At 37.7% G+C, this 21,763-nt stretch overlaps 1 protein-coding gene across 1 annotated transcript in view; it reads left to right on the top strand.

Annotated features, from left to right (window-relative positions):
- LOC127640622 (protein phosphatase 1 regulatory subunit 12A-like) overlaps positions 1-21,763 on the top strand; it is a 37,594-nt gene that overhangs the window by 2,006 nt on the left and 13,825 nt on the right. The window contains exons 2-12 of the mRNA XM_052123281.1: positions 6,934-7,064; positions 10,984-11,102; positions 14,658-14,814; positions 17,822-17,966; positions 18,491-18,565; positions 18,706-18,788; positions 19,070-19,260; positions 19,353-19,462; positions 20,776-20,967; positions 21,046-21,134; positions 21,229-21,405. Of these exons, the coding sequence (XP_051979241.1) occupies positions 6,934-7,064; positions 10,984-11,102; positions 14,658-14,814; positions 17,822-17,966; positions 18,491-18,565; positions 18,706-18,788; positions 19,070-19,260; positions 19,353-19,462; positions 20,776-20,967; positions 21,046-21,134; positions 21,229-21,405 (1,469 nt within the window). The remainder of the gene's footprint in view (positions 1-6,933; positions 7,065-10,983; positions 11,103-14,657; positions 14,815-17,821; positions 17,967-18,490; positions 18,566-18,705; positions 18,789-19,069; positions 19,261-19,352; positions 19,463-20,775; positions 20,968-21,045; positions 21,135-21,228; positions 21,406-21,763) is intronic.

Raw genomic sequence — 21,763 nt, forward strand, 5'->3', positions numbered from 1 at the left:
TTAAAGGTCGACTGCAGAGGATCCTGCGGGAGAGAGAGATCGTTTACGGACATGTCCGTCATGTGTGTGTTTGTGTCTTCTGTTTTAGTTTATTATTAAAATATTATTTATGTTGAAAAGCCGGTTCTCGCCTCCTCCTTTCCATTGATCCCTTTACACACACTTTTTGATTCGGACTGTTGGTCACGTGGTCTTGAATGGACACGCGAGCAGATCTATTGGCTGAACACTCCGCTGATGTCACAATGGCATTTGAATTCAGATTTGAATGATTGTGACGCATCAGTTTCGCAGGTATTCTGAAGTTCTGTGGAACTTCATGTGAAGTGGATGTTGTAATTTTTTTTCTCTCTCAAAAATGTGTTAATCTCACACATCCTGACATGTCCGTGTCACATTTTACCCCAAACCTACTTAGGAGTTTTTTTGTTTGTTGCATTGTGACATTATTAACAACTATAGGCCGATACCGGTATTTTGTAATCCTTTATAATACCAATATTTTGCCACTTATTATGAATGAAAATGTATAAAGTGATATAAAATCTATTTTATCGTTCTTACAATAAATCATTTTCATTGAAAATGAATTGGATCTGTTGAACACATGACAAGCCAACATATTAAGAGAGCTACAATGAATGATAAATACAATGTAAAAAAAGAAAACAATTAATGTGTGAGAAAAAAGGTTATGTTGCACTTCTGTTTTTGCAGTTGTAAACAATAGAAATCAATCTATATGTGAGATGAAACATTACCAATTCTATAATATGCGAATTCTTCATGCTTTTTCCGATTTCATTTATTTTAGTAGGCACAATATTACACACAGAAAAAATTATTATAAACTTTACAATGCAAAACATTTATGTAATTAATGATAAATAAATTGCAGTTTTTTTCAAATCAGTTACTTTATATTATAAAATATTAATATTTATATCATGTAATTATTTATGAATATTTATATTAGTTTTATGCATATGACATATGCTGGTTTTCATTTGGTCAATTGTTAGCCAATGGCTGATACATTATTACAATAATAAGAATCTAATGAGAATCAAATAATCATCCTTAATCGTCATGAAAATATTGTTACAATGCAATAATCTTAATGGTTTTAAAAATAAGATTATTATTATTATTTTAAAAATTATTTAGTTTTTGTCTTTTGATCTTTATGTGAAATTTAATCCAGTGTTAAAATGCGACAATCTTTTTTTTTTTTCCTGTTTAAAATCCTGTTGTGTTATATTTTCATTGCAAGTGCATTCACTTAAATAAAAGTAAACTGGGTGTCTGAATTACCCAATGTTTCGGGCAGGTTTGTGAGGTACAGAGGTGCACTAGTTATGAGATAAGTGTCTATACGGGGTGCAGAGCTATACGTATATAATCTGTTAAAGTGACATAAGATTAATTTTATGGGAACATAAAACTAAGTGAAGTGAAGTGAGTTTCATGAGTACTAACTGTTACTTGCAGTGAAAATAGCCTGGGGACACATAGCTCTCTGTTGTTGTATGTATGTGTTTGTGCATGTCAGCTCTGGACAAAATCATTGTCACATCCTGTCCAAAACACTGTTTTGGCCTTTGCTACACACACACACACACACACACGCGCGCGGCGCCTGCGCGCACGGTCTCCTCTGTCTCAGATAGAGTTACAAATGATGGTTTACCTTCTAATCGTCCTAAAGTAAACAGAAGTTCCATACACAGATGGACAGGCCAGAACGAAAGATTGTGAACAGATCTCCTCTGGCATTTATGAGTTTGTTTAGGAGAAAGACCTTCACGATTCAAACCAAATGACTCGCATGATTCATTAACATCATACAATCTAGGTTGTCATCGCTCGTTTCAGTGATTATAAATGTGTTTATCTACATTACAAAGGTCCCTAATTTTGTCATTGTGTGTTAAAAGTGTACTCTTGCTCTGGCATATGGTTTTGGCCTAAATGCTTTATGTATCTACAACATCTCATAATATATGCAAGAGGAGTTTACATCCCATTGAATGAGCAAATGAGCGTATTATTGAATGTCTCCTGTTTTTGACACCGCTTGCCCTGGCTCATATTTGTGTTCGAGTTTGTTTTTTTTCTCCCTGTTTTCGTATTTATGTTCGTGCTTGTTTTTTTTGTTATCATATTTGTGATTATTCATTTTCAAACGTGTTCGTTCATATTCATAAAATGCATGTTTGCATTAACAATTTGTGTTTGTTCTTATTCGTTTTTTTGTCTAATTAATGTTCATTGGTATTCATATTTGTATTCGTGTTTGTTCGTATCATATTCATTTATGTGTTCATGTTTGTTTGTATTAATATTTGTGCAACCCTCAAGGGCAAATACAGTTGAAGTCTGAACATTCAGATGTTTACATACTCTTAGGTTGAAGTCATTTATCTACTTTGTGCATGACATGAGAAATTTGTCCAACAATTGTTTAGACAGATTGTTTCACATTTAATTGAATATATCATAGTTCCAGTGGGTCAGAAGTTTAATTAAGATAACTGTGCCTTTAAGAAGCTTGGAAAATTCCAGAAAATCATGTCAAGCCTTTAGACAATTTGCCAATTAGTTTCTGATAGGTGTCATAACGTAGTTTGTCCAGCAGAGAGCGCTCCGGCTCCATTGTTTACAGAGCTGACTCTGAACTGATGGCGGAGTTAAGCGGTGTCTTCTCGGTAAGGTGCTAACTAGTTAGTGAAATACACACTGGAAAGTTAATAAACAATGACCCCATCATTTTCCCCTCATTATAACAAATATAATGTTAACCTTGTCCCTGACAACCATGTCACTCATGTTCATCAAATCTGTTTATGTTAGCTAGCTATAGTTTGTCAGTGCAGTATGTAATGTAGCAGATTGAAAGCTAAACATCAGAGCATCTTTTTGCAGCTCAGCAGGCAACGGTGAGGTGGTGGATTGTGTCTGAGTGTTTATTTCATGCTACGTTGTTACCTAGTTGGTGAGACGCAATGCTAGTCCATCTTTTACTCTCCGTGACAATGAGCTTATAGCTAACTAGCTAACCACATAGCTTCTTTCATTGCTTGTCAGCTGAGTGGAAGCTAATGTGTAAACATGTATTCACCAAACCCCTTTCAACCAAACAATTCCAGTTGTTGTATTTACAAAATATAATATTTAAAAGTCTTGATTTCCACCGTTGAAAGTTCCCCCTGAACTTTTATAGCACCGCTGCTTCTGTTTATCTCTGGTCTCGGCAGGTGTAAATGCTTCTTGTTTACAACCTGACACTAATTGAATGGCAGTATTAATATAGTCAGCGCTTGACTGATACTAAACAGTACTGATGTTTTTTTAAGCTATTTATTGTATTTTTATTTATTCTTAATTTTCTCAGTGTTCATTTCTAGAATTTGTTGACCATGTATAATAATGTCAAATATTCTTTAATACAAATATTGGTTTAAGAAAACAGCCTTCTGAGTACATTACAAAACAGCCACCATATCGGTAATCAGTGAATTTTCCATCTCTAAAATCGGTATTGTCTCTAAAATCCCATATCGGTCGGGCTCTAGTCTGGTTCATCCTTTCCAAACACCTGAAGGTACCACGTTCATCTGTACAAACAATAGTATGTAAGTATAAACCCCATGAGGCCATCATATCGCTCAGGAAGGAGACACATTCTGTCTCCTAGAGATGAATGTAGTTTGTTGCAAAAAGTGCAAATCAATCCCAGAACAACAGCAAAGGACCTTGTGAAGATGCTGGAGGAAACAGGTTGACAAGTATCTATATCCACAGCAAAACGAGTCCTATATTGACATAACCTGAAAGGCTGCTAAGCAAGGAAGAAGCCACTGCTCCAAAACCACCATAACAAAGCCAGACTACAGTTTACAAGTGCAAGGATGCCAACAAACCTGACTCAGTTACACCAGTTCTGTCTGGAGCAATGGGCCAACTTATTGTGAGAAGCTTATGGAAGATACCCAAAATGTTTGACCCAAGTTAAACAATTTAAAGACAATGCTACCAAATACTAACAAAGTGTGTTAACTTCTGACCCACTGGGAATGTGATTATACTATTATTCTGACATTTCCCATTCTTAAAATAAAGTAGTGATCCTAACTGACCCAAGACAGGGAATGTTTTCTATGATGTCAGGAATTGTGAAAAATGGAGTTTAAATGTGTTTGGTTGAGGTGTATGTAAACTTCTGATTGTATATAGCAACTGCTGGACCAGGAGACACATTTTTGAAGATTGTTGCGCCCTAGTTTCTCTGGCACTTAAGGTTAATAAAGGCATTTGATTGAAAACAACACAATCAAATACTCACCTAAACAGTCCGATCCATGTTTACCAAAGCAGTGTAACTAAAAAGCTGTTGCTTGCGCCATTGAGCATTGTTAAACAAGAGCCATTCTAAAGGGGAGCCTACAAGCTTTGCTTAAAATTGCATAATGCTGCGCTCCTATAGACATTCTGTATTATTGACACTGACTACCACCCCTGGAGTCGCAAGTATGAGTGAGAGTAACTCCAGCCTGGTCTCCTAAGCAAACAAATTGGCTCGGTTGTTAGGGAGGGTAGAGTCACGTGAGATAACCTCCTCATGAGTGCTATAACGTGTGGTTCTCGCACTCATGAGGAAGCCTCCACACGCGGTAACTGCGGTAACACTCAGCAAGCCACGTGATAAGATGCATGGACTGACTGTTCTCAGATGTGGAGGTAACTGAGATTCATATTTATATTCTTGCTAGTGTTTGTTCGAAATCATATTTGTGCACATTCATATTTGTTCGATTCATTTACATATACTGTACGTGAATGAATGACCAGAAGGTGGCATATTTACAGCAGAGGCAGGGAAATCACTCCGGTGCCCCCCTGGCAAATCACACCTTATTTACCCTATTACATATTTGTGTCATTCATATTAGTGTTTGTTCTGATTTGTATTTAAGTTTGTGTATGTTAGTATTAATAGTGTTCGCTCATATTCAAATTGTTTTTGTTTTGTTTGTATTCAAATAAGTTGTTTGTGTTCATATTCATGTCTGTTTGTATTAAGTCATATTGTTATCTTCAATATGTGATTTTAATAAATGGTGTACGTGTGCCTGACTCATGCATAAGTTTATTAGAGTGTGTTTTAAGATGTTTATAATTGAAGAGGTGTGAGTTTGCATGATGTCATTGCTCATCCCAATCTTGATCCTGTTGTTCTCTTGTTGCTCGGTAATGGGAATTAAATATAGTTGGTGCTCTTTAAATTTTTCCGTCCCTTCCATCCAGAGTCAGTCTCTCTCGCTCTCTCCTAGTGAGAGCATGGAAAACATTCTTCATGCAGTACAAGCGACTGTTGTCCGAAGCAAAGGCCAGTCGTACTTGAGACACACACACACACACACACACACACACACACACACAGTCAAGAACTTCACACCTTCTCCATAAAGAAGGTTCCCACTGTTCTTCAGAATACACAAGAAAGTGGGTCATAAATAGAGGGGGCTTCTGTTTTCCTAATCGCACATAGAGAGTCAAGAGCGAGTGCTGTGTACGTGTAGTTTTCTATAGGCCGTGTGGGTCCTCTGGGATCTGCTCGGGTTGTTGTTTTTTCCAACTCTGCTTTGTGTTGTGGCTAAAAACTCTGCTTAACTGTGGTAAATTCACTGCATCACATGGTCTGTGATTAAAGATAGTAATTTACATTGAAGCTTTTTAAGTGGACAGTGTTTTAATCAATAGCCATCATATACAGTTTATTTAAAAAAAATCGAGATTTAAAATGTTGTGCCTCAAAAACCATTATGGTGACCGCATCAAGCTTCAAACTTACACTAAAGACAACAACAACAAAAAATGTCTCTCTAAAAAAAAAAAGGCCACATCAGAAAATTTCACGGCAAAACAAAATGAAAAGTACAATTTATTTTTCTTTAGATCATTGTAACCCTCTTAAAGTTGACCTCAGATACTTGCATGTTGTCATGGCACCCAAGATACGTTCTGTTTCCGACTATCCTATAAAGGCCGTTTGAGTCTAGTTGAGGATGCTTGGTATACCGTTGCCTACATGGGACATGTCCCAGCACCAGCCTTCGAAACGGGACACGGCATGAGAGTATTTGAATATTGACCCAGTTGGCGCAATCCAATATGAAGTGAAAATAACAATAATTTAACATTTTGTCAAGCTACACCGTTATTTGTTAATAAAAATAGCTTGTTATTGGAAAAGCTACGCTAATACAAAAATAGTCGAGCTTCTGTGTAACGCTACTGAAAAGTGTATTTTGTTTCTAGTTGAAGTTACTCCTCAACACCACACACACATCTGTGTGGTAACATTTCTGTCATGTGAACAGTTTGCTGAGTAATGATTGTGTTGCTCTGGGTTGACGGCAGTATTTTGACATGGAAACATGGATTTCCAATGACATAATGTGTTATGGTGTCAAAGTGATGTCACCAGGGAAGCCATGATTATTGTCAATTGAGTTATTCACAGTGTATGCTTGGCTGATAAAGGTGATGTCATCTTATTGTGTTAGCGCGTGTTTGTAAGTCTGAAAAAGGTCAAAGGTGAAAGACAGCGCCCTGTGTTTGAGAGGTCAGAGACTTAATTTTGAGTCATTTATAGAAATGTAATCCGCTATTAACATCAGAGCTTATTCCTATGCTGGGTTTAAAAAATGTATTTTGAATCTTTTCTGCTGTACGTTATAATGTTTTGATGTGTGAGTTTACTTGAACCAACTTTAGATTAGGTTGGAGCTTTAGTGTAAACAATAGTCAAACAATATAAATATAATAATGCATTTGCCACCATATTGGTCATGTGCCAGAATAAATAATGATTGGCAATCAGTATTGTTCTCGTTTATTTTGATTGCTCGTGTCTTTTTCTCTCCATAGGCGTGTATTGATGAAAATGCTGAAATGGTTCAGTTTCTGGTGGAGAGCGGCAGTGATGTAAACAGAGGAGACAATGAAGGCTGGACGCCCCTTCATGCGGCTGCATCCTGCGGTTTCATCCAAATCGCAAAGTCAGTGTTTTTGTGTGTTTGTTTGTATGAGAGAAAGAGAAGAATATTATTGACTGGACTTGAAGTTAACCCAAAAATTAGATTTACGTTATTATTTACACACCCTCATGAGTTTCTTTCTTCTATGGAACACAAAATCAGATGTTTTGCAGGAAGGTGATGCAGCTCTTTTCCTTACAAAGTCAGCAAATAGTAACCAGGGACTGTCAAGCTCCGAAAAAGCACCATAAAAGTAGTCCATTTGACGTGTGCACGACATTCCAAGTCTTCTGAAGCCATATGATTGCTTTTAGTGATGTCACAATACCAAAATGTCAGTAGTCGGCACCGATACGAGTTACATTTGACCATATTTGATAGTCGATACTACAGAAAAAATGTGCTAATATGGTAATGAGCTATTTAACACTCCTTTAGTCTAGTTTAAAGTAAATAATAAATCAAAAGAAATGCATGTTTCCTTCAATGTATACATTGCTTAATTGTGTGTGTGTGTGTGTGTGTGTGTGTGTGTGTGTGTGTGTGTGTGTGTGTGTGTGTGTGTGTGTGTGTGTGTGTGTGTGTGTGTTTTGAAGCAGGGCCCTACTGAAATAAATTACAAAACTTTGACTAAACTGAAATCAAAATTTACTATTATCTACCATTTTTACATTTGTTTTTACAAAGTTACATTTTTGTGTGAAATTGAGTAAATATTTTTTTTAGCAATTATGTTTATGTTATTTACTTTATTATATTGTGTGATATATCTTCATTGTATCGGCCTATCGGCCACCCTGCTCTCTGGATATCGACATCGGCCATTAAAAAACCCATATCAGTCACCCACTACTTATAAGGCTATTTGATCACATTGCTATACGTAGGGCAACATTATCTTAGCATGCTAATCAGTTAGTATGCTAACCAACAGATTTGTAAGACTGTTTGATCACAATGTTATCAGTTGGCAACATTAGCTTGGCATACTAATCAGCTAGCATGCTAATCAGTTAGCATGCTAATAGGTTAACTGCCAATCACTTAGCATTGTAATCAGTTAGTATGCTAACCAACACATTTGTAAGACTATTTGATCACAATGTTATCAGTTCACAACATTAGCTTGGTATACTAATCAGCTAGCATGCTAATCAGTTTGCATGCTAATAGGTTAGCATGCCAATCAGTTAGTATGCTAACCAACACATTTGTAAGACTATTTGATCACAATGTTATCAGTTCACAACATTAGCTTGGCATACTAATCAGCTAGCATGCTAATCAGTTTGCATGCTAATAGGGTAGCATGCCAATCACTTAGCATTCTAATCAGTTAGTATGCTAACCAACACATTTGTTAGACTATTTGATCACAATGCTATCATTTGGCAATATTAGCTTGGCATACTAATCAGTTGGCATGCTAATAGGTTAGCATGTTAACCAATGTATTTGTGTGCTTGCTCTAAACTTGTCAAATCCAAGTGGTTAAAGCATTGGACCATTTTTTTAAATGGTGTAAGATTGTGTCATCTTAAGAACTCTTACTTGCTCTTAAAATACATTTTACTGCTGTTCATCTTTAAGTTTTCACGTGTTGCTTACTCTAATACACGGTTGCCAAATCCCTGCTTCGTTTCAAACCAATTTGATTTATCAAAAACTTTATTTAGCATCAATTTAGTACTCTTAACTTTGAATGCAAATTCAAAGCTGACTCTGGCAACTGTTGTTATGCTAATTCTCAGCCTGTTCTGTCCCATTTGTGACTGTCACTGTTGTTCCTCTGTGGTACATTGGAGTGTCAACTGGATTGTTGAACAAAGTCATAGATTCAAACCCATCCTTGGGTGACTTGAAATATTTTTTCTCCTTTTATTTTATCTCTGTGTGTTCTTTGGGTTGTGCTTCGTGTTGTGCAGTGGTTGACGTGTTGGTGCTTGGCCCCATAATTGCTGCTTGCAGCTATATTCTTATTATTATTATTATCATTATTAATTATTGTTTATCATTCATGTTAATATTACTTCAGTGAATATTACATTTTACTAAACAGTTGTAATATATTTCTGTTTTAATTTAATCAATTTCAGCCGCCTAGCTTTTATTTTGAATTGTGCTTTTATTTTGACACATGGTTTTGACAGAAGCCTCTTTTCTGAAAATATTCGCCTCTGCCATAACCCTTGAATCATCTAATTTGTGTTTGCGCATATTCAAAAGTGAGTTGTTTCGACCAGAGTATGTGAGTGGATAGGAGCGCCAACAATTTCCCCTCCACGCTCAAAGCATTCTTTAATCGCTCCTCTCAGGGTCGTCCATTTCCTGCTCCTCGCTCACTCCATGCTCCTGGATTAGAGAAATACCGCTCCGTGTTCTCTCCATGGCAAAAGTAGTACCTCACTACCTCTCCACTGTAAAGTTATTTCAGTATGCTTTTTAATATCACAACTTTCCATGCAGAAGGTGTATTAAGTAAAAAATAAATACACAATACTAGAAGAAAAGCTACATTGTGCTGTATTAAAACACTTACATTAGCCCAAGGCTAAATTAAATCATTTTTATAGCTTAATTTTGAAACATATCGGCAGCATTCTCTGGGTTTGATCAATTAAATAAATTGCTAGATGCAAAAACACAAACGAACAAAAAAACATTTAAATTCAAAATCTAAATTATTAAATAAAAAATATAAATTACCAAATTAAAAAAATATAAATTACCAGAACAAAAACAAAACCTTAAATTAAATAAAATTAATAAATTACCAAAAAACAAAAATCATTATTAGGCCTAAGTATTATTGCCTAATTATTGACTATTATTTTCTATTATTGCAGTTCTCTTAATTAACATTGCCATATAATTCTGTGAATGAAAAAAAAATAAAATTCTCAATGTTCTACTTTTTTCTTTTTTTCTTTTTATCAAAACTAGATACCATGTCTAATGCATAGTTCAATTTTTGAAATATTAGCGTTTAAAATATTAAGATTTTGAGCTTCTTCATCAGCAAATGTATAGCGCATAAATTATCCTACGGCGCTAAAATAGATTTAGATGGCAATATTAACTACGCAATAACATGTTGATTAGTCCAGTTGGTGTTTTACGTCATTAAAAGTTCATTTCTATTTAATGCGGGACACAATAACCTACAGTTACGATTGAGATGCTTTCGATTCGAATGTTGATATGATTATTTTTCTCTCCACATGTGAACGGATTATTATCGTGATTTTTGGACACGTCTTTTAGGATTTCACAACAAACATTTGATCTTGGCAATCACCTCCCCACTCGTGTTCTCCTTCGCCGTCCCGTCATTCATTTTCACTATATGCCAGTTGACGTGAGAATAAACTGACGAAACACAAGCTTGTTAAGTCAAGCTTTACTGCAAGCTTATCTCAATAACAGGGAGCGTGAAAACAAAGTGAAAGTAACCTTCGCGCTGGAGATCGAACTGTATGTGAACATTACAAGTGCTGCTAGATTTTAAATGAGTATATTCTTAATGGTTATATCAGAAATTCCATCTTTCCTTCATTCCAATAGTGTTTAACGCTGCTTAACACGTGGCCAATTATTGCTTTAAGGTCTGTTAACAGGTGATTTGCCCTTGATGGAGAATTAGTGGAGCGCTCTTGGAGTGAGGGAAAACACGCTCCTCGCTCCAGGCAAAATCATGCCGCTCCCACTCCGCTACGTTCACATACTCTGGTTTCGACTAGTTTTATGGTGCTTGTTATTCCTGAGCACTGCATGCTTGGGGAATAAAAGCAGTTTGGATGTTCTGCTTAATATTTCCTTTTTGTGTTCCACTCAAGAAAGTAAGTCATACAGGTCTGGAATGACAGGAGGGTGAATAAATGATGACATATTTAGCATTTTTGGATTGAACTTTCACTTTAAAGTTGCATCCCTGTTGCAGGTACTTGATAGAGCATGGCGCAAATGTTGGAGCGGTGAACAGCGAGGGTGAACTTCCTCTAGACGTCGCCACGGAGGATGCCATGGAGAGACTGCTGAAAGCCGAGATTAAAAAACAGGGTGAGAGATGTAAAGAAGAAAACCTCATGATTAATGTAATGTGAAAAGTATATCATATTTAATGAACTATTATTTAAATGGTAAGTTATTTGTACATCATGGTAGTATTTTTTTTTTTACCGCCTTACAATTGTTTTTATAATAATTGCGTCCAGATGGGATGATTTTTATTACTGTATTATGCAAATAAAATGTGTATTTTTATGCCGTTATGATTACACAGTGTGAGATTCACGCAGACATTATTTACACATAAAGATTCCCCAATAGTCCTATTATCCGTCTTAAGCACTCCTGCTGTCTGATCTCTACCTGCTGGGTGTCTGATCGTCAAGGGTGTATAGAAACTAAACACAAAAGCTCATTGCATATATGCATGTGTCCGTGTTTATAGAGTGTGTTGAGTTTAACAACACATGCGGAGCAACAACACATAAATTTCACACATCAAAGCCTTCATAAAAACAATCAAGCTTCCCATGGATTTTATAAACTTCCTCCTGTAGTTGGCTAGATGTGTTGGGTGTGATTTAAAGAAACCTTTCAAAGTCTGGAAGTTTTTGAGATTGCTTTCATCTGTTTTTCAGTGTTACTTTAGGAAGAATACCTCTTAATTATTGGCACCCTTCTATTCAATACATTTGCAACCTCCCTTTGCCAAGATAACAGCTCTGAGTCTTCTCTTAAAATGCTTAATGAGGTTGGAGAACACCTGGCTAGGGATCTGGAACCATTCCTCAATACAGATCCTTCATATTCAGAGGACCATGTTGGTGGACTCTTCAGTTCACCCCATAGGTGTTCTATGGGATTCAGGTCAGGTGATTGGGATGGCCATGGCAGAACCTTGATTTTGTGGTCAGTGAACCATTTTTGTGTTTATTTTAATGTGTGTTTTGGATCATTGTCCTGCTGGAAGTTCCAACCTGGGCTTATTGTAAACTTTCTGGCAGAGGCAACCAGGTTTTAATTTTTTTATCTGTTGGTATATGATAGAGTCCATGATGCCATGTATCTGAACAAGATGTCCAGGACCTCTGGCAGAAAAACAGCCCCACAACATAAAAGATCCAGCACCACATTTAACCGTGTGCATTGGGTACTTCATCTCTGTGCACTCTTTTTTTTTTTTCATCTGACCATAGAACCCGGTCCCATTTGAAGTTCCAGTTGTGTCTGGCAAACTGAAGATGCTTGATTTTGTTGTTGGATCAGGCTTTTTTTTTTTCTTAAAACCCTCCCAAACAACTTGTGGTGATGTCTGTTATTTATTTATATATATATATATATATATATATATATATATATATATATATCGTTTTAGACTTTCTGACCCCAACACCCAACTAATTTCTGCAATTCTCCTGCTGTGATCCTTGGAGATTCTTTGGCCATTTGAACCCTCCTCCTCACCGTGTGTGGAGACAATACAGACACTCGTCCTTTTCCAGGCCGATTCTATAGATCTCCAGTTGATTTGAACTTGTTAATTATTGCCCTGATGGTGGAACTGGCCATTTTCTTATAGCCATTTCCCATTTTGTGTAGCTCAACACCATTTTTCCACACATCAGAACTATAGTCTTTAGTCTAACCCATTGTGTTTGATGATTAAGGTAATTTGGCCCACCCAGGTGCACTAAAAATGTAAAATATGAATGGAAATATACTTCAGATATTTTATAAGATTATATATTTAATAAGAATTTCTAGGGGCGCCAATAGTTGTGGCCAACGTGTTTTGGAGACAACATTGTATTTAATAATGAGATTTCCGCTCTTTCAATTGTTTTACTTTTTATAGTAGATTTTAAGGGAACATTTTTGTGAATGTTTTGAATGAAAGATCAAAAGGAAAAACAATGCAGATTTTTTTTCACAGCCTTCTTTGCTCATATTTACCAAGGGTGCCAATAGTTTTGACCACCACTGTATTTCAGCTTTTTCTGGCCAAGAACCGCCCACTTAGACAAGAAGAGTCCTGACTGACATGTAATGCGACCAAGCATATTTAGTATCTAGTAGAGCTCCAAGCGATAAAGGCTAAAAACGTTCCGTCCTAACCGGCCACGATGAGTGACCGGACATTTTGACAATTGCTTGCTTTCTGTTTCTGCCGTGTCACACTGTGGAGCCCCACCCATTGTGAAAACTCATTGGTCCAAATCCCTGCTCCACATAGTTGTATATTATGCAGAGCAGCAGTTTTGCTTCCTTTGTGGACAGACAAATTGCTTGTCGTTGGATAAGTATGAAGTATACTTTGGCTTCTGCGTGCCGCTAAGTCTCACATACAGTCCACATGACGCACATTTCGTCATTGGCACAGTACGCCAGTACTGTCCGCATGCAGCCCAGTTTTTTGTGCGCCGTCTGCACTTGCATCTGTCATTGAATATTAAAGAATATCACAGTGCAGTCATAGTGTACACTTTAAGGAAAAACTGATATAAATGATGTATTGAATATAACTTTTGCGAACATTGAGCAATAGTAGGGCTGTAAATCAATTATTTTGCATAATTTTTAATCACATGATTAATCGAATAAATTGTGTATATATAAATATTTGCAGAGAGAGCCCTTCAAATAACAATAATTCAAAATATAAAGTTACAATAATTATAAATGGATGTATTTAAATCATTTTAAATATAATATCTATATTATAATAATAATAATTCAGGTAATTAATGCATTACATTATTGTGGCAGACGAGTAAAGCATTGATAAGACGATACAAAAAGGGCCTTTAGAAGTCAGTATGTTGCTTATTTCCATATTATTGAACAAAAGCCTGTCTTTGACCTACAGTCCACAGTAATCCATTTTGCAATTTAATTCGTAAATCTGTCCGAGATAGATGTATTCTGACGTACGGATGCTTTTGGAGCATCTCACTTTAGTTGTGTCGCATCATAAACATTTTAGGTCTCTGTCAAGTTAAAAGTAGTTTGAAACATTTTCTGAGATTCCTGCATTCAGTGTTTGAACACAAGAACATGTTCACGTGCTGTCGCTAGTGTGGTTTGTTGTCTGTACAGCTGTGCATTGCCTATACAGCTGGAGTTTCGCTTACTGCCCCCTACTGAAAATAGGTGGCACTTCAAGCTTGAATTTCTCCAATGGTAGGAAGAATTATTACGGTCTGGAGACATGATTAATTGCGTTAACCTTTTTAACATTTAATTTTTGTTAAATAAATTGCACTAAATTAACACGTCATATACAGGAATGCTCATTGATACTTAGTTTACTTGCTACAACTGTCTCAAAACATCGTGACATTTTTTAAACTTCAGTAAAGCCAGTGACAATTTTTTCAGCTCATTCATTGCAGAAACCTGGGACCTTTGTTTCTAGATAAACTGATATAAAAATTTTTTTACCTTGACACCCACAAAAATGGTATAAAGTCAGCTGATCAGATTACAGCTTGCCTTTTTGAGAGTGCATCGATTTTTGTGTACAATATGCGTCAGACAGTCTATGAATGTCTTGTGGGTGTTCTGTCTGATGCTTAGAAAGTGTTTGTTTTTTCACTGAATGTTCAGGTATTGACGTGGAGCAGGCGAGGAGAGAGGAGGAGAGAGTGATGTTACAGGACGCGATGGTCGTGCTTGCAGGAGGAGGCTCTCTGCTCCCTCATCCAAACACACGTGCCACAGCGCTGCATGTTGCTGCTGCTAAAGGATACATCGAGGTGTTAAAGTGAGTTTATAGCACACTGGATTAGTGTACTGCAACCGAAAACTGACTATTTAATATAACCCCAATTTCAAAACAAAGTTGGGACAGTATGAAAAATGCTAATAAAGACAAAAACGAGTGATTTGTCAATTATATTCACCCTTTATATTTACCCTATATTGACAGCGCTACAACTAAACATTATGCGATGTTTTACCTTGTGAATTTCATTGTTTCTTTTCAAATGTACAGTAATTCAAATCAGATGATCGCAACACGCTCTAAAAATGGTTGAGACAGGGTTCATTTAAGACCAATAGGTCTTAAGGTGATGTGAAGTAGGTGAGGCAATCGTGTCATAGTATAAAAGGAGCCTCCAAAAACAGCCTAGTCCTTAAGATAACAGCTTACAGACGGTAGGCAATTAAGGTCACAGTTAGGACACTAAAGAGACTTTTCTGTTGACTCTGAAAAACATCAAAAGAAAGATGCCCAGGATCCTGCTCACTGGCGTGAACGTGCCTTAGGCATGCTGCATGGAGGCATGAGGACTGCAGCTGTGGCCAGGGCAATAAATTGCAATGAGGGAGACAGAAGCTGATCGTCCTCGCAGTGGCAGTCAACGTGTAACAACACCTGCACAGGATTGGTACATTAGAATATCACACCTACGGGACAGGTACAGGATGGCAACAGCAGCTGCCCAAGATACACCAGGAATGCACAATCCCTCCATCAGTGCTCAGACTGTCCGCAATAGGCTGAGAGAGGCTGCAATGAGGGCTTGTAGGCCTGTTGGATTGCAGGTCCTTACCAGACATCTATGGACACAAACCCACCTTCGCTAGACCAGACAGGACTGGCAAAAAGTGCTCCTCACTGACGAGTCAGTTTTGTCTCACCAGGGGTGATGGTCGGACTCTCGTTTACCGTTGAGGGAATGAGTGTTACACCGAGGCCTGTACTCTAGAGCAGGATCGATTTGGAGGTGGAGACCCATCATGGTATGGGGCGGTGTGTCACAGCATCATCGGACTGAGCTTGTTGTCATTGCAGGCAATCGCAACACTGCGCTACAGGGAAGACATCCTCCTCCCTCATGTGGTACCCTTCCTTTAGGCTCATCCTGACATGACCCTCCAGCATGACAATGCCACCAGCCATACTGTTCGTTCTGTGCATGATTTCCTGCAAGACAGGAATGTCAGTGTTCTGCCACGGCCAACGAAGAGCCCGGATCTCAATCCCATTGAGCACTTCTGGGACCTGTTGGATCGGAGGGTGAGGGCTAGGGCCATTCCCCCAGAAATGTCCGGGAACTTGCAAGTGCCTTGGTGGAAGAGTGGGGTAACATCTCACAGCAAGAACTGGCAAATCTGGTGCGTCCATGAGGAGGAGATGCACTGCAGTACTTAATGCAGTGAACATTACTAAAAACTTTTGAAAGACAAAGCTGTTGTGTTATCCGGACCAAAGAGGAAAAGGACCATCCAAGATGTTGTCAATGTCAGGTCCAAAAGCCAAGTGTCTGTATGGGCCAGAGGTGTGTCGGTGCCCATGGCATGGGTAACTCACATCTGTGACAGATATGTACAAGATTTTGGAGCAGCATATGCTGCCATCCAGCACCGTCTTTTCCAGGGACGTCCCTGCATTTTCCAGCAGGACAACTTCAAACCACATACTGCAAAAATCTGTGCTTTTTCAAAGGAAAACATTTGCTAAATATGCAATCATGTTAAACATACTATTTTTCAGTTTACTTAATTTTTAAGTTAAATTTTTTTTGTTAATTGAATGTTTTAAACTGTATTTAGTCATTTCCCATTATGCTAACACTGTTGTAAAAAGTAGCAAACATAATAGAAATAAATCTTAATATAAAATGGCCTTTTGTAATATATAGTTTAACCTCCTGAGAGGTAAAAAATAAACACATCTGATGGTTAAACATTTCATTTTTCTGGCCATTTGTCGGTTTGAAAAATAAAAACATTTAGTTTTTTAATTTAATGTAATTGTATTACATTTTATTTAATAATTTTAAGAGTTTCAGGGCCTTATTAGTAGAAGTTGACCAATAGTATTTTGCCCATACAGATAACTAAGGTGGTGGAACAGGCAGATAACCAAATGAATCGATTAATTGAATGTTCAAAAATGTCTGTCTTTGCAATGACGAGCACAGACACAGAGGATACAAAGGTCCCAAATACATAAAATCCCAGATATAGTTTATTGATTAACCAAAAGCCCAATAATAATCAGAAAAATTTCAGATGTGGTGCATAACGTGGGACTTCTATCTATAAACAACCCAGAAACACACTGAGGACTTTTATTTTGAAATGACGGTGTCTTCGCTCTTTTAAAATGCTCTATATGAAGTATTAACCAAATTACACTTTTTATAGCTTATATATTCCTCAGATGAAGGGTTTTGAATATGTGTGTGTATATATTGTGAGATGGAGACACGATGAATGTGCTGATGGGAGACGTTTCGACATGGTCACATTTTTCTTTGCGTGCTCTTCAATTTAATACACATACAATCTAATCAGAATAGCAATATGCATTGAAGTGAGGATAAACATATGGCTGAATATTGTCAATGATGAAAGATTTAGATACAGCAAATCCCCACGATGCATCGCGGTTGTTTTTATGTACCCTCTAAATGCCGCTTTTTACACTGTACAACTGTAGAATCCTCCAGCGCCAGGCACAGAAAAACACGGATGAATAAAAACAAAATACTATCGGCATAGATCTTTACCGATAACAGATCGGCAACTATCGGCACCGATTAATCGGTAAAACCAATATATCGTTCTACTTGTACACTGTAATGGAAAGTCCACCAAATTATTTGATTCAGGGGGTCAAAAAACAATTACACAACGATTCTTAATGCATCGATACAGCTCCATTGTTTCAATAACTGTAATGCATTTCTTTACCTTGGTGTATCTACAAAGTGTGTGGTACTTTAAGAGTGTGTGTGTGTGTGTGTGTGTGTGTTTAGGGTGCTGTTAAAGTGTCAGATAGACGTGGACAGTCGGGACAGTGATGGCTGGACTGCTCTCCATGCGGCAGCTCACTGGTGTCAGGAAGAGGCCTGCAGTCTACTCTCTGAACACATGTGTGACATGAGTGCTGTCAGTAATGTGGTAAAGGAGCGGAGATACACACACACACACACACACACACACACACACACACACACACACACACACACGTGTCTTAAATAAGAAGTGGCTAAGTGATCATTTACAATAAACCCAGGCATGTTATCACGGGTCTAGAATCACATTAATTGCCTTACTTTCATAACGTAAAATCAACAGCCCATAAAATAATATAGTTTAAAATAACCTTGCTTTTACAAAATGGTGACCAAAAAATTATTAATGACACCAATTTTAATTGAACAGTTTTAATATGCTTAATAAAACAATTCTAATAATAACCTGTAGGCTGCTTGCGATTTAGCATTTGTACATTTTATGCATTTTACATTTTACAACCGGTTCAAATATGGCTCATCCAATCAGAATTTAGAGTTGCAACTATTCGTTTTATAATGTGCAGTTTAGCGGTCATTACACCAATTAGCCCAAATTGACCAATCAGGAACAAGTATTCCCGTAGCTTTATAATTAGTATTTTAAAGCACTGTATGTTTGTGTCTCAGGGCCAAACTCCACTTGATGTTGCTGATGAGAGCATTGTTGATAACTTGGAGGAACTGCAGAAGAAGCAGAACGTTGTAAGTTTGTGTTTATATGTACGTTGATGAGCAGTTGTCTTTGCTGCATGAGTAACCAGAAGACGGCACTGTATGTGTCGTACAGAGCTATAGCTGTATTAGTGATGATTGAATTAGTAAGAGCTGTTTATGTTGTTTAGATGCGTTTAGAGAAACAGAAGATCCAGACCCCCGTCATTGAGACCAGCCCACCTGTTTCTATGGCACCAGCTCGCCCTCGCAGGTAATATCACATATAGCGTCCAATCAGCTGTTTGCACCTGAGCACAACTTCCTGAGGGATGAATTGCAAAAGGATTCTCACAAACTCTAACATCATAGCATAAATGAGTAAATAGTGGATAGATAATTGAATATGATTTCAATGTTAAACTACTCTGATCTGGCTCAACCAATGGCGTGAGTTTGCCTGCTCACTGATTGGCTCGTCGTTGCTGTTTTGCTCTCTCTAATTGGTTGATTTGCATGTCACTTGTGTTTTTCGGCTGGCCCCGCCCCCTGCAGGAGATCCATCTCTCGTATGAGCAGCAAAGAGAAGATCACCCTGCATGAGAGAGAGAAACATGCTCCACCCACACTCCAGACTCCACCCACCGAAGAGGAAGAGGAGGAGTCACGTGCAACAGTCCCCCCAAAAGCCTCCAGCAGCTCCAGTTCAGAGGAAGAGAGTGAATCTGAGAGTGACGCCGAGTCAGGTGACCAAAGTTAAGAACTCACTGCCATTTGTAAGTTTGGAAGTCAGAAAGATATTAGCGGAGTTTTAATGTGTACATATCATTTTTTTCAGAGAAAGCAAAAACGCGGGAAATGATCAACAACTTGAACAACAAACGCAACAATGCTGCTCCCGTTGCAAGCACTTTGGTGACCAGCTCTGGCGGAAACCAAGTTAAAAAGGTGAGGAGAGAGCTTAAAGCAACAAAATTGGGTCAAAACAATTACACATTTCAAGTAGACTTTTTTTAGACTCGCCCTAGGTCATTTGTCCAATTCAGAGTAAATTATCTAGAGATACTCCCAACTAAAAGCTATTCAAACTATGCAAATTATCTTACAGATAGAAGCCAATGTAATTTCTGAGCGCATTCATGTCGACTCATTGACGTTTACATTGAGTGCCGTGTCTAAACTTAACAAAACTTTGTACATGTGGAGATCAGGATAATCTGAGGATGCACACCAAATTTCATCCAATTTCACAAAAATAATTTTTACTTTTAGTATCTAATTCCTCAGCCATTTAATAGTGACTGATTATTTTGGCTTTTCTTATGTGCAAGTGCAGATATGTGAATATAAACCAAAATAGCTGCCAATAACATTTTAGCATTTTGACCCCCTAACAATTCCACCATTTTCTAAATTTTATGGAAGACCTACTTAAAAAATTATTTATTTATTTATTTATTAATTTATTTATTTATTTGTATTTTTTACTCACTCTAGGCTGTTGGTCTGATTGAATAAAATTTGGCATGTGTTACCGAGAGAAGCTTCTCGCAAGAAGTTATTAAGGGAAATTGTTTACAGATCATATTGGAGATGCAAGCCAATTAAATTTTCCTACCCATATTAACTAATGGACTAATAAATGGGGGCGCTGTGGCTCAGGTGGTAGAGCGGGTCGGCTGCTAATCGCAGGGTTAGCGGTTCGATTCCCAGCCCACACGACTCCACATGCCGAAGTGTCCTTGGGCAAGACACTGAACCCCAAGTTGCTCCCAATGGCAGGCTAGCACCTTGCATGGCAGCTCTATACGAGTGTGTGTGTGTGAATGGGTGATTGGGACACAGTGTAAAGCGCTTTTGTAGCCTCTAAGGTTAAAAAAAGCGCTATATCTGTGCAGACCATTTACATTTAATATCTTTTGAACGCAATGTCCAAATTTAACGTAACTTGGTACACATGGATGCTATGATAATCTGAGGAGGCACACCAAATTTCGTCAAATTACTATAAGTAACAATCCTCATAATTCCTCAGCCACCAGTTTCCAAAATAATTTCAGCATCTCCACCTTAAAAATTCCAACATTTTCTCAACTTTTTGGAAAACTTGCTTTGCTCACTGAGAGATACTCTTAGCAAGAAGATCCATTTGGCTCCTAATGATTGATTGAATGATATATTTGCTTTTTTTTTTAATGATAGAATTTATTAGAATTTTGAAGAAATATGTTTATGTATAAACATTGTGTATCTGCGTTCAGGCTGAACCTGCTCGGACACCAGTGACAGAAGCTCCGGGTTCCTGGAGAACATCTTTGCGTAAAGCAGGAAGTTCTGTAGCTTTGGGCCCTGCAGGGGCCTCTGACCCACCCAATGAGGCCCTCAAGGACCCGGAGACTAAAATGACACGCTCGTTATCTAGTCCCAGACTGAGCTCTGAAACTGATAATAAGGTAACACATTCACAACCAAATACACACACAATTAAGTTAATTTTGTCATGTTATGATGACGTCACTTCCGGTGTTCAGGAGCCCAGATTGGCCCGTGTGCAGCCCACTCCGTTCAAACGTTTGTTCAGTATCACAGACACCAACACCAACCCTGACAACACCAGCAGGTGAGAAATGCAGGAAGTACACTGTTAAATCTGAAGTATATCACCTGCTTTGAAAGTTTTCTATGCTAATTCATCATGTGTGTTGCGTGTGTAGCTGGTTAAGCCGGAGCACTCGCCGGTTGAACAGCCAGTCCTCTAGTGACGTGCCGGGTCAGAACCCCCTGTTACCTCGCAGCTCATCTTATGGAAGGAAACTTGATGACCCCTCAGTGACCTCTGTAACCACGGGAACCTCTGGACTCAGTCGCATCAATAATCTAGTGGCTCAAAGGTGTGTTTATGCATGTGTCTGTGTGAATGTAAATGTTTTGATTTGTATTTTTAGTTAACAAAGGGTAATTTGTCAATAAGGGGAGCTTATAATATGTATAATAATATGCTTATATACAGTATATAAACAATTTAAGCAATCTATGCTTTAAAACTGTGTGTGTGTGTGTGTGTGTGTGTGTGTGTGTGTGTGTGTATATATTAGACATTTCATTGATCTATGTTCGATATTTTGGGCTTTTGACTTTTTAACTTTCCCTTTAAAATAAATGTGTGTGTATCATTTGCTCTGGATAAATGTGTTAAAATCAGAAAAATATACGTTGTTTTAGATCAAGGATGACGAAGGCCATGATCAG

The sequence above is a fragment of the Xyrauchen texanus genome, chromosome 49 (assembly GCF_025860055.1).
Source record: "Xyrauchen texanus isolate HMW12.3.18 chromosome 49, RBS_HiC_50CHRs, whole genome shotgun sequence".
Lineage (NCBI taxonomy): Eukaryota > Metazoa > Chordata > Actinopteri > Cypriniformes > Catostomidae > Xyrauchen > Xyrauchen texanus.